Source organism: Geotrypetes seraphini, chromosome 10 (genome assembly GCF_902459505.1).
Source record: "Geotrypetes seraphini chromosome 10, aGeoSer1.1, whole genome shotgun sequence".
Taxonomy (NCBI): Eukaryota; Metazoa; Chordata; class Amphibia; order Gymnophiona; family Dermophiidae; genus Geotrypetes; species Geotrypetes seraphini.
Window position 1 is genome coordinate 78120483 of NC_047093.1, and position 13623 is coordinate 78134105.

Genomic DNA, 13623 nt, shown 5'->3' on the forward strand with positions numbered 1-13623 from the left:
GATTCTTTCAATCAGATAAATGATATGGCAGATTAAGGGCTCCTTTTACTAAGGTGTGCTAGCGTTTTTTGCGCACACAGGATAGTACCTACTAGCTCAATGCTGGCGTAAAGGTCTAGCGCGCGTGGCAATTCAGCACGCGCATTTTCCGCGCGTTAATGCCCTAACGCACCTTAGTAAAAGGAGCCCTAAATATGCAAAATCTTCTTGGTGTTGCCCCTTTAACTGAAAGAGTATGCTTCAAAATCTTGTGCACAGCTATTAAATCCAATTCAAGCTTTTTCACTTTGATAGTAATTAAGAACATTGCCGACTTGAGTGAACATTTTTAGTAACTGATCTGTAAACATGTCAGAAAACCATTTTGAAGGAAAAGAAAAGTACAATTACAGAGAAATAAAAGAATTGCACAATTTTTAATTAGTTCACAATTAATACCAATCAGCTAATGTCTTTTCCTGAGCGCTCAAAACAATTAATCATTTTTGCAGTTGAACAGTATAAACAGCTTTTAATATGAGTCCAAACTAAAAATGAGCAAAGTATTTATTTTAGCAACTTTTACTTTTCCAGACACTTCCGAACATATAAAATTAATTCTGAAACTTTATAAACATGATGCGCACTTGGTTTAAGAGGATAAGTAGGTACCTGCTTAGACGCTATTTTATAAAGACAAATAGACATTTATATTGTTCTCACCTAGATTATTCAAGGGTTTGTGTAGATCAGTGTATTTCATAATCAAGGGTGCTCATACTCCAGCCATACTCTACTCCTACATATGCCTACTAGCAAAGGATGTACCATCATGTCATCGCACATAGTTTTATGCCAGTCGGTATTTTATAAGAGGCCACTTATCTGTATACATGGCTGCATATGCATAAAAAAATACCTCTTAAGTGCTTTCTTTGCTTTTCTTCTTTGAATTCCACTTTGCTACACTTGTTATAGTTTCAAGTTTATTATAAATGTGATTGTTTGCTTATTCAAAATTCTAAGCGATGGACACATCAGTAAAATTACAAAATTAAGGGGGCAACAAAAACAGAGAACTAAACCTTACAAACATAATAAAACACAAGGAAAGGATGGGAAAAGAAATACAAATTGATTGATAGAAGAGAAGACAATTATGGTAAAAAAAAACAATAGTACGGGAAAGAACAATGAACCTCAGAGAGGTTATGGGATTAGAATGAAACTCCTGGTCAGGCTTTCTAAATACTAAATGCATCTTTAAAAAGAAAGTTTTGGTGGTCATGTCTTGCTAAACCTCACGTCAACACAAAATAGTGAACAATAAAACAAAACATATCCAAGTCCAAGTAACTATGTTACTATGTTACTTGGACTTGGATATGTTTTGTTTTATTGTTCACTATTTTGTTATAAATGTATGAATGGTATGCTATTTATTTGATTTATTGCTGATATTATGAATTTTATGATATCTTTATTTCTAATGTAATAACATTTAATATTAAATAAATTTTGTGATCATATTAATTGATCGGGATTCTCTTATATTTTGATAGCTCGTGTATTCCTGTGTTATTATGTATCTCTCCCTATTTTGTGTTGTTGGGTTCCTCAAAAACCCAGATTTGGATGGTACAATTTCCTTCAGCTCAATAGATGTTCTTAGGCCACCATTAGATGGGAAAGGTCCAGGTCAACTTGCTGGAAAATACACAAGTAAACCCTACCTTAGTATCCTGTTTGACTGTCTTGATTGATTAGATTGTGAGCTCATTCATGCAGAAACTGTCTTCTTTGTACAACACTATGCATGCCTGTTAGTGCTCTTTAAATAATTAATAAAAATAGTAGTAGCCCAGTTGCTTCTTTCTATGTAATTTCTCAAGAATGTAGAGGATTCCCTGTTCCTCAGGTACCCAAACAGAGCAGATAAGTGAATGGTTTTTGTCTCCTGTGTGTTCCTGAATTACTTCTTGACCTCATTATATCAGCTGGATTAGCTTGATATAAAATCTTTAACCTTGCTGAGTCTGTTTGGCTAAGGCTTTAGGCTGTAAGATGCTCTATCCTAATGGGTATGGTCAGTGGTAGGGCAGGCAAAAGACCAAAGACAATTATGCAAATATATTACAGGGTTTTATATTAAAGGAGGGGGAGTTCTCATCCTGAAACAGTTCCTTCTCTCTAATACTGAACCATTAAATCCTCCAAGCTTCTTCTAGAAGGAAAGAGAATTAAATTGAAGTCTACAGTACCGGGTAAAGCTTTGGATTCTTGCCCAGAAATAGCTAAGAAGAAAAAAATTAAAAAAAAAAAAAATTTAAATTGAATCAGGTTGGGCGGACTGGATGGACCATTCGGGTCTTTATCTGCCGTCATCTACTATGTTACTATGTAACTAAGACCGATTCATCAAATCAATTTTAATCATATGGATAAAACCCTACAACTTCAAAAAAAGATACTCAAGGATCTGCATTCCTAACTCCCATCCTTCAGTACTCTCCATCTAATACAGATAAAAGTTAGCCAGTTGTAAATTACAATTAGATCAACCACAGATGCAGACAGCCTTTAAAGACCAAGCCCAATGCATTCTCTGCCCTCTCAAAGGACTACTGCCATGTCTTACGCATATTTTTATCTGTTTGAAACTCTGCTTTATGTTCTTACTGCATGTAAATACTTCAGATACATTTGCTGGACATCTTACAATTGATGCTGCTGTTTGTTATACAGCTCTACTCTGGTGCTGTTTCATCTATAATTACATGTATCTTGCATGTATTTTATGTTCAGAAAACCTGCAGAATATCTTAAAAGTAGTAAAAGCAATAAACATATGAAGCAGTTGATACCAGCAAGGAAAAAGTCATATTATCTGCTAACATCCTCTGTAAAAAGCCAGGAATGCCAAAAGAAAATAAATGAAATTGTAGAATAAATCGGCTATAATTATTTATTTATTTATTTGGCAATTTCCTGATCTTTATTAAAGTATATTTTCTAGATTTAACAACTTTCAACTAGCAGTTTATGCCTATGAGATGAAGAATAATCAAAGACTCAGTGGCTCAGTGCCAGTGCAAAGCACTGGTATGGAGGACGTGTTTTGATTTAGTACTTTAGTCAGGTCTTCAGCTGCTCAGGTCAGCTGGAATTAAAGCTACAACAAAGTCAGTGGGCATTGTTCAAGAGTGATACCTAGTAGTTGAAATCAAAGTCCATAATTTCAAGGTTCCAAAAGAAGTCCTGGCCCAGGATCATTACTAAATTGATCAGCCTAGGTTCACAGCAGGGGGAAAAGGAAGGCTAATAAAGGGTCATAGTGCTAGGAATCGGATCTCAGCCAGGGTTTCTCAACCTACTCCTTGGGACAAGCCAAGTCAGTGAAATTTTAAGGATACACACAATGAATAAGCATGAGATTGATTTGCATATAATGGGGGGCAGTTCATGCAAATTTAATTCATGCATATTTATTGTGAATATCGTGAAATCCTAACTGGCTGAGTGTGTACCAAGGACTGGGTTGAGAACCCCTGATCGAAGCCCTCATTATATCGGTGCTACAAAAACACGGGAGCAGGAAGAAAACTGCTAAGTAAAAAAAAAAAAAAAAGTGAAAGGATAAATATTATAAATACAGCAATATGGGCTATTCTTGGTGTCGTGATTCTTCATGAAATAAAGACCAAAAAGGACTTGGTGCAAAGTATTGTTCATCATAACTATTTGCTCACTTAATGACTGTTGAATTGGAACCACTATATTTTTCCCAATAACATAAATTGCAGGATCTCAGCTAAAGACTTAAAGGGGCATAATTTAAAAAATTGTCTAAGTCCCCTTTTGGCCTAAGGCCTTAAACGTTGAAAGTAGAAGCAGGTAAAATGTCCATTATCAAAAAAAACGTCCAAAAGGAGTTTTTTTTTTTATAATGGCCTGCCTCTACGTTCAGCTGTTTAAACGCCCAGACCACCATTACATCTAAACTTATACCATATAATCAACCTAAAAAAAGCCTAAGCCCCAAACGTTCAAAACAAGAGCTTTTAGGCGAAGGAGGAGCCAGTCCTTCGCCTAAAAGCTGGATTCTGTTACCGGTGTCTGTCAAAAACAACACCGGTTACAGAATCCACCCCCACCCACCCTACAACAATCTGGGCAGGAGGGAGCCCAAGCCCTCTTGCCCCGTCGAACTGCACCCCCCCCCCCCGACAACATCAGGGCAAGAGGGAGCTCAAGCCCTCTTGCCCCGCGATCCCCCCGCAAAGTCCGATGGGGCCAGGAGGGAGCCCAAGCCCTCCTAGCCCGGCGATCTCCCCCCTCCCTCCCCACATGATCCGACCAGGCGGGAGCCCAAGCCCTCCTGGCCCGGCGATCTCTCCCCTCCACACGATCCAGCCAGGAGGGAGCCCAAGCCCTCCTGGCCCTGCAATCTCCCCCTCCACATGTTCCGGCCAGGAGGGAGCCCAAGCCCTACTGTCCTGCGACACCCTCTAACCCTCACCCTCCACTAAAATATGGGCAGGAGGGATCCCAGGCCCTACTGCCATCAACGCAAACCCCCCACGACCGAACCCCCGATCGGCCCCCCCCCCACCGACCCGCGACCCCCCGCCAACCCCACAACCTCCCACCCCCTTCCCCGTACCTTAAAAATGTTGGTCACACGGACAGGTGCCAAGCCCCTCCGTCTGACAGGCCAGCCATCTCGGGAATGGCTGGCTTTAGGGCCTGATTGTTCCAGGCAGCTCAAACCCCGCCTACAGGTGGGGCTTGAGGCGCCTGGGCCAACCGGAATCGGTCCAGTTGTCTTAGGCCCCTCTTGTGGGTGGGGCCTTAGTCATATGGACCTAACCAGCCACCTCCCACCCATCACCCCCCCTTTCCCCTCCTCAGTGGCGTACCAAGGGGGGGGCGGGAGGGGCGGTCCGCCCCGGGTGCCAGCCCTGAGGGAGTGCTCCCGGCCTTGCCGTTCAGTCCCCCCCCACCCCCGAAGGACCGCTCGGCCCCCTGGCCTCCCCGCACCACCTATGAAGCAGCCGCAGCAGGATTGCGATGTCAGCGATCCCTGAGCTGCTGGGGCGCTGCTTCCTGCGCCGCGGTTCCGCTCCTCCTCTGATGTCAGAGGAGGGGCGGGACCGCGGCGCAGGAAGCAGTGCATAAGCAGCGCAGGAATCACTGATGTCGCGATCGTGCTGTGGCTGCTTCATAGGTGGTGCGGGGAGGCCAGGGGGACGAGCGGTCCTTCGGGGTGGGTCGGGGCATCAGGCCTTCAGGGTGGGGCGGGCGGGCAGGCATGCAGGCAGGCTTTCAAGGGGAAGGGGGGTGACAGGCAGGCAGGCAGGCCTTCAAGGGGGGGGGACAGGCAGACCTTCAAGGGGGGAGGCAGGCCTTCAAGGGGAGGGACCGGCCTTTAAGAGGGGGGCAGGCAGGCCTTCAAGGGGGGGACAGGCCTACAAGGGGGTGGGACAGGCCTTCGGGGGGGTGCAGGCCTTCGGGGGGGTGCAGACCTTCAAGGGGGTGCAGTCCTTCAAGGGGGGGGACAGGCCTTCAAGGGGGGGACAGGCAGGCAGGCTTTCAAGGGGGGGACAGGCCTACAAGGAGGGGACAGGCCTTCAAAGGGGGGACAGGCCTAAAAGGGGGTGGGACAGGCCTTCAAGGGGGGTGCAGGCCTTCAAGGGGGGACAGGCAGACCTTTAAGGGGGGACAGGCCTTTGGGGGGAACCCTGGTTTAGAAGTACACGGAGGGAAGGGGATGTTCAAAGAGACGTGCATATGCCAAACTTGGGGGGGAGAAGAAATAATGGGTCTGAAAATAGAGGAGAGGGAGAGAGATGATGGACCATGGGATTTAGGGAGGGAAGGAACAGAAAGGGAGAGAAATTGGACACAAGGGATGGTGTGGAGAAGGGATAGAGATACTGGATAGGAGGGTAATTGGGAAAAGAAAGGGAGAGATGGTGGACCCTGGGGTGGTGGGAAAGGAGGGAGAGATGCCGGATGAAAAGGTAGTTAAGAAAAGGTGGATCTGTGGAGGGAGATGAAAAAAAGGAAAGATACCAGACTTCCTGGGGAGGGAAGGGAAATGGAAAGGGAGGACAGAGTTGGCAGATGGATGGTTAGCATGCAGAAAGAAGAAAGAAGGAGACCCTGGCAAGCAAGTTATCAGAAGAAAAACAGAGCCTTGGACCAACAAGATTTGAAATATAACAAGACAACAAAAGGTAGAAAAATTAATTTTATTTTCTGTTTTGTGATTACAATATGTCAGATTTGAAATGTGTATCTTGCCAGAGCTGGTGTTGGACTGCAAACGTGAGCTAGGATTTAACAGAGAGAGGAAAAGTCCTTTTTGTTTCTTTATTTTATTTACACCACAGCGCCAGTGTGGTTAGGAGAAGCCAAAGGGGGTGAAAAAGCTATAAAACCCACCAGGATTTTTGAAAAAAATCACCCAACTGGGCAGGAAAATCGAATTGAAAAACCAATTCAATAGGCTGAATCGAATCGAAATCTTTTTTCCTGAATCTGGCAGCATTAGTTTGCGCTACTGTCTTAGACTTTAGGACCTGGGATTGGGGAGAGATGGCATCCTCAGTACTTTATAATGCAAGTGAAACGAGGATTTGGTCAGACTTTTGAAGGGTCTGCAGAAAAAAAATATTGTATAGGCCAGAGACATGAGACAGCAGGAAATGGGAATTTTTCTTCTTTCTATTTTTGTGAATGGAAAGGTTGAAGATGTCAGAGAGTTCAGTTAAAATATGTGCTTTATAAGAAAATATAATAATGTGTTTTATAAAGTTTATAGCATAGCTGGCCTACCCACCGAGGTGTTCCTAGTGGTGGTGGTGGTGGCAGCGTGTCAATGTGTTGAGAGGAAGAGGTAGTCTGGGAAATTCTGCTGAGCAAACTCCGGGCTCATTTCCACCCCCCAGTTAGTCCACTCCACTCAACTGGTTCACACACTGAGTGGGTCTTTGAGTGTTGTTTTGGAATCTCTTCCAGTGGTTTATCAGTATCTCCTTCTGGTCCAAGGAAGGAAACTTTGTTATCCTTAGCATTGACCTATAGAATATGTTTGTAACAGCGCTGCTTGTGTGGCATTAGGCTATGTAGTGATCGAAAGAAAAAAACAGACCTTTGCACATTTTTGCACTATATGGTGGGTGTATGAGGAGATTCACATTTCCTGCACAGCTAAGTCCATGTGAAGTTACCTTGTGCTGTATTTGACATCTAGCAAGGTCTCTGTTTGAAAGGAAAGATCTAAACTTAAAAATGAAGTGGCCAGAAGTTATGGTAAAAGCAGATAGTGTAGCTGGTTTTAAGAAAGATTTGGACAAATTCCTGGAGGAAAAGTCCATAATCTGTTATTAAGACATGGGGGAAGTATCTGCTTGCCCTGGATCGGTAGCATGGAATGTTGCTACTCTTTGGGTTTTGACCAGGTATTAGTGTCCTGGATTGGCTACCATGAGAATGGGCTACTGGGCATGATGGACCATTGATCTGACCCAGTTAGGCTATTCTTATGTTATGTTCTCATCTGTAGGGGCCTTTGTTTTCACTTCTTATTTTAATGTATTTTTTTTTCTGGGAACTTATCAGTGTTTTTTATAATGGGAACAAAAATGGAAGAGAATTAATGTGTGTGGAATGGGGGGTAACTAATTTCTTCAGCTAAATAATTCAATCCACCTCAACCAGACATAGGAGAACTCATGCACCATTCACACACCCTCCAACCAAAAACGTCAAAAGAAAAAAACTGTTCGACAACCTCCTAGCAATTCGAGCTGCAACACTCGATCCCCAACTCTACAACCAATTGACATCGACCACAGACTGCAAAACTTTTAAAAAGAAATAAAAACCCTTCTATTCAAAAAACACATAAAACCGAACTAACACAATCAGAACTGTCCTAAGCATCACCTGCAACTACTCCATATGTACTTCTGATGTCATGACAATTCAGACATAATTTATGTTATGTTATGTTATGTTTGGAATATAAGAAAATTTTCACTGCCTGTTTCTATTCTGACCATTTATTCCGTTTCATGGTCATTACAAAAAATATTTTTTTACATGGGGGGGTGTCAAAAAATGATGGGCCCCGGGTGCCACATACCCTAGGTACGCCACTGCCCCTCCTCTAAAAATGCCTCTTTTCTCTCTGTGTGTTTAGAGGCAGGGGAAAGGCCTAAACTGGTTTTAGATACGTCTAAAACCAGCTTTAATTATGGGTACATGGACGATCAGGCTTTTTGATCATCCAAGTACCCATTTAGGCCACTTTTTAGACGTTTTTTGTTTTTTTTTTATTATGAGCCCCTTAATGTATGCTAGAATATCCAATACAAATATCTAATGTTAATTTCTATGGAGAGCAGAGTTTAATTTTTAGGCAATATTAAAGTAGAACTGAAGCTGGGTACAGGAGTGTCAGAAGGGCTGCATTAAAGAAACAGAGTAGCTGTTCTGCAAGCTAAGACCCCCCTCCTCTTTTCCTGCAGGTTGCCTGGAACACAATACCCTTGCTTCTCTGGCTCTATGGTCTGAAAAGTAGTAGAACTGTTTACCAGGCTTTTCCTCTACAAATAATGCCCTGGTAGATATAAATAGATAGATATAACATAATGATAGGATAATGCAATGATGTATAGTTCATTTACTTAAGAGGTAGGTTTCTTTCCTGAAGAGTTTGCCATCTCAGATATGATTGCTGTCATGGCTTGAAAGCTGTAAACAGAAAAATATCATTATATACAACATTGTGCTGCATTGAGATTTCAGTACCAAATGGTTAAAACCAATTAGAAGTGTTCTGTTTTATTGCTTACAACATTTGAAATCTGTACTTTTCAGGTTCGTCCCCCAAGACCTCATATTGTTAAGAGGCCCAAAAGCAACACAGCTGTTGAAAGTCATAGAACCTCTGGCTCAAGTCCTGAACAGTAAGTATCCAACTCAGACATATACGAAACGTATTTTGTAAGGAATATAAAAGTTTGCATTCATTTATATATTTTTTCATACTGCGTAGACCAAATCTCCTAAATGTTGAGAGCTGTAAAATTTAGCAGTTTTACAACCAGCGAATTAACCTTTGGGTGCTGTCGTCATAACAATTCAGCTTCGGAATTTCATAAGGAATCAGAATGCCACTCTACTGTTCCTTTGTATGTGCAGATCAGAAGATCTTTTGCATAAGAGACCCAAGATTAGAGTGTGATTAAGATTTTTGTGCTTTAAGGTGTTATCATTCCCCTTGAGATCATTTTATAGTAGCAAACGTTTTGGACATTTGAACTGAAACAGAAGTACAGTACTGTACTGTTATTTTTTAAAATTCACCAAGGCAGTCCAATCTGACATCAGTATGATAACTGCATCATCATCACCTTCGGCTTCCTGATTCAGCTGATCCTCGCCCCCTAAAGCAGGAGTGGCAACGCTTTTCTTGCTGGTCGGTCACTGTTGCACCTGCTTTAGAGGGTGAGGGGGGAGGGTCAGTCGGGAAGTGCTGCTGTCAGCTTCCCCCCCTGACGTCCGGTTTCCCCCCCTGGAATCCGGCTTCCCCCCCCCCCCCCCGCCTCCCCACACCGTTTACCATTGAGGAGCAGCATGCAGATAAGATTGTGGTGCTAGCGATCTTTGCACTGCTTCAGAGCTGTTTTCTCCACCGCGATTCTGTCTCTAACGTCAGAGGAGGGGCGGGACCGCAGCAGAGGAAACAGCTCCAAAGCAGTGCAAAAATCGCTAGCACCGCGATCTTATCTGCAGACTGCTCCTCAACGGTCAAGGTGTGGGGATGCAAGGGGGGAAGCCGGACACCAGTGGGATTCCAGGGGGAACACGCAGGCCTTCCGGGGGGGGGGGAGGTGAGCAGTCCTTTGGTGTGGGGGTGGGACAGGCAGGCAGGCCTTCAGGGGGACAGGCAGGCCTTCAGGGGTGGGGTGTAGGCCTTTAAGGGGGGGACAGGCCTTTAAGTGGGGGACAAGCCTTCAAGGGGGAAACAGGCCTTCAGGGATGGTGGCACAGGCCTTTAGGGGTGGGGTGCAGGCCTTCAGGGGGGACAGACCTTCAGGGGAGGCGGGCCCTGGTGTAGAAGTACACAGAGGGAGGAAGGGAAGGGGGTTTCAAAGAGACGTGCATATGCCGGACTTTGGGGGAAAGAAATAATGGGTCTGGAAATAGAGGAGAGGGAGAGAGATGATGAACAATGGGATTTAGGGAGGGAAGGAACAGAAAGGGAGAGAAGTTGGACACAAGGGATGGTGTGAAGGGGGGCATAGAGGTACTGGATAGGAGGGTAGTTGGGGAAAGAAAGGGAGAGATAGTGGACCCTGGAGTGGTGGGGAAGGAGGAAAAGATGCTGGATGAAAGGGTAGTTAAGAAAAGGTGGATCTGTGGAGGGAGACAAAAAAAAGGAAAGATGCCAGACCTCCTGGGGAGGAAAGGGAAATGGAAGGGGAGGTCAGAGATGGCAGATGGATGGTTAGCATGGAGAAAGAAGAAAGAAGGAGACCCTGGCAAGCAAGTTATCAGAAGATAACCAGAGCCTGTGACCAACAAAATTTGAATAATGACCAGACAACAAATGGTAGAAAAACTAATTATATTTTCTGTTTTGTGATTACAATATGTCAGATTTGAAACGTGTATGCTGCCAGAGCTGGTGTTAGACCGCAAACATGAGCTAGGATTTAACAGAGAGAGGAAAAGTCTTTTTTGTTTGTTTATTTTGTTTACACCACAGCGCCAGTGTAGTTAGGAGAAGCCAAAGGGGGGTGAAGAGGCTATAAAATAAACCCTGAATAGAATCGAATCGAAATTTTTTTTCCTGAATCGGGCAGCACTAGTGAGTACAGCTCACTATTCCCTTTGGAGAAAATCAGGAAGGTCAGGAAGAGTATGTTTATGGGTTTCTGTGGCCAGAGCTAGGGTCCCCCTGCTCCAAAACCCCTTTCCCTGAAATTTTTTGAACTTCAGGGAAGCCCCCACGGGCTATTTTTGGTATGAATTCTCTGGTGGTAGCCATCTTGGATTGTAAACTATATTTTTTCTAAAGCCTTCATCTGCCTCAAAACCCCTTGTTTTGGGGTGGACTCCTCAGGCTGTTCTGCCCCTATATCATGCTAGTTTTGCACTGGATGGTCAGTCAAGGAGCGTGCCACAGAAGTCTTGGGTTCAGCCTCCTCTGAGTCCTCTAGGGCTGGGGAGCCACACGGAGTCTGAGTGGTAAGGAGAAAATCCCTTCTGGAGACCACAAACATTGAAGGCACAAAACAAAAGTGTATGGATGCTGTAGAGCCCAAGAGAAATCAGTCTGAGGTCCTGCAGGGTCTATGGGGCCACCTGTTCAAATATTTACCTAAGAGTTTGTGAATCTCCTGTGGAAAGCTTAGGGGGAGAGTGTGGTGCAGTGGTTAAAGCTACAGCCTCAGCACCCTAAGGTTGTGGGTTCAAACCCACGCTGTTCCTTATGACCATGGGCAAGTCCCCCCATTGCCCCAGGTACATTAGTTAAATTGTGAGCCCACTGGGACAGAGAGCCAAAAATGCTCAAGTGCCTGAATAAATTCATGTAAACCGTTCTGAGCTCCCCTGGGAGAATGGTATAGAAAATTGAATAAATAAATATTTGACGGGTCCGTGATGTACCAGCATTGGACCAGGAAGAGGTCTCCCTGCTGCAGAGAAAGCCACTCCCAGCCTAAGTAATTAAGCAGAACAGGACTGGAAGGATTGGAGATCAGACTCTATGCCTTTATTGTCTCGGGACCAGGAGTCAAGAGACGATAGTTGCACTCGACCAGGGGAAGATCCATCGCTGCAGCAGCTTTTCAAGTCAGCTACTGCTCCATATGCTCAGGGAATTGAAGTTGGAGCCCCAGCAACCATCCATTTCATAGTGCACGGTCATGAGTGGCACAATTGCTCAGACCAACTTTTTTACCACTTATCCAGACATCACATTGCTGGTCATTGAGTAATGGGAGACTCTGGAAGGCTCCGTAAAAATGGCAAAGACTATGGCTCCGGAATTTCAGCAACTGTTTAGTCAGCCAAAGGTAGATTCCACAGTGGGTCAAATAACTAAATGTACCTCCTTCCCTAGTGAGGAAGGAGTGATGCTAAAGGATGCACAAGATCACAAGGTGGACATGGTTCTTAAGAGGCAATTTGAAGTGCTAGCTTTGGGGATCAAAGTTACAGCAGCAGCCTTGTTTACGACACGTGCCTGCCACACCTGGTTAAGACCGAGTCCTTCTGGAGAGGATATCTGACTCCATCTGGTGCTGGAGGGAGTGGATTATATGGCACATCATCAAAGTCATGAGCAAGATATCAGCGCATACTGTTTCTGCCAGCAGGATACTCTGGTTCAGGTAATGGGCAGGTGATTCAGCCTCCAAAGCTACTTTAAGCAGACTGCCCTTCAAAGGGCAGATGCTGTTTTGTAAGATATTAGATGACCTCATGGCCAGTGTGGTGGATTGCTGCTCTAAATCTCTGCCAGATAGCAGACCTTGCCATTCCTGCCAGTACTACACAGGTTTCTCCATTCTTTCCACACAGAGATTTGGCAACTTCAGACCCTCAGGGGTCTCGCATCAGCACAACCTCCAAATAGTTCCAATGACACCAGGGTATCATCCACACCCCTGCATATTGGCAGGAGGCTGTCTGCATTCTGGAGGGAGTGGGAGCAGATTTCTTCCGACCACCATAAGAACATAAGAACATAAGCAGTGCCTTCGCCGGGTCAGACCATAGGTCCATCCTGCCCGGCAGTCCGCTCCCGCAGCGGCCCAAACAGGTCACGACCTGTCTGAATCACCAGAAGGGGCTCCCTTGCCACCTTGGTTTCTCATTGAAGTCCTATCTTCCCATCGAAGTCCTAACCCTCCGGTCTTGCACATGCACGACCTGGTTGGGTTTCTATACTTATTACCTGGTTAGCTTTCTATACTTGTGTTACATCCCATCTCCTCCCTCAGTATCCCACGATCCCTTTATCCCTCAGGAATCCGTCCAATCCCTGTTTGAATCCCTGTACCGTACTCTGCCTGATCACTTCCTCCGGTAGCGCATTCCAAGTGTCCACGACCCTTTGGGTGAAAAAAAACTTCCTTGCATTTGTTTTGAACCTATCTCCCTTCAGTTTCTCCGAATGCCCCCTCGTACTTGTTGTCCCCTTCAGTCTGAAGAATCTGTCCCTATCCACCCTCTCTATGCCCCTCATGATCAGATCCTAGATCTTATTTGAGAGGGTCACAAGATCGAGTTCTGCCACCCTCCTTCAGATCTGTTCATTGACTCTCCAGCCAGACAGCCAGAGCGATGTTGCAAAGGCTATTGGACATTCAAGCCATAGAACCAGGTCCTGAAGAAGAATCCAACTCTGGCAGATACTTCATATACTTCATAGTGCCCAAGAAAGGCACAGAAGACTGGAGACTGATCCTGGACCTAAACTCCATAAATGTGACAATGAGAATGCCGCACTTCCACATGGAGGTTATTTGGTCAGTCATTGTGTCAGTGGCTCCAGGAGAATTCCTAGCCTCCCTAGATCTGATGGAGGCATACCTTCATATTCCCATTTTTCCAGAA

General features: G+C 44.8%; 1 protein-coding gene across 4 annotated transcripts in view; it reads left to right on the forward strand.

Moving 5' to 3' along the window:
- DENND1A (DENN domain containing 1A) overlaps positions 1-13623 on the forward strand; it is a 994598-nt gene that overhangs the window by 933171 nt on the left and 47804 nt on the right. For all 4 annotated transcript variants that reach the window (XM_033960659.1, XM_033960660.1, XM_033960661.1 and 1 more), the window contains one exon: positions 8869-8957. In XM_033960659.1, the coding sequence (XP_033816550.1) occupies positions 8869-8957 (89 nt within the window). The remainder of the gene's footprint in view (positions 1-8868; positions 8958-13623) is intronic.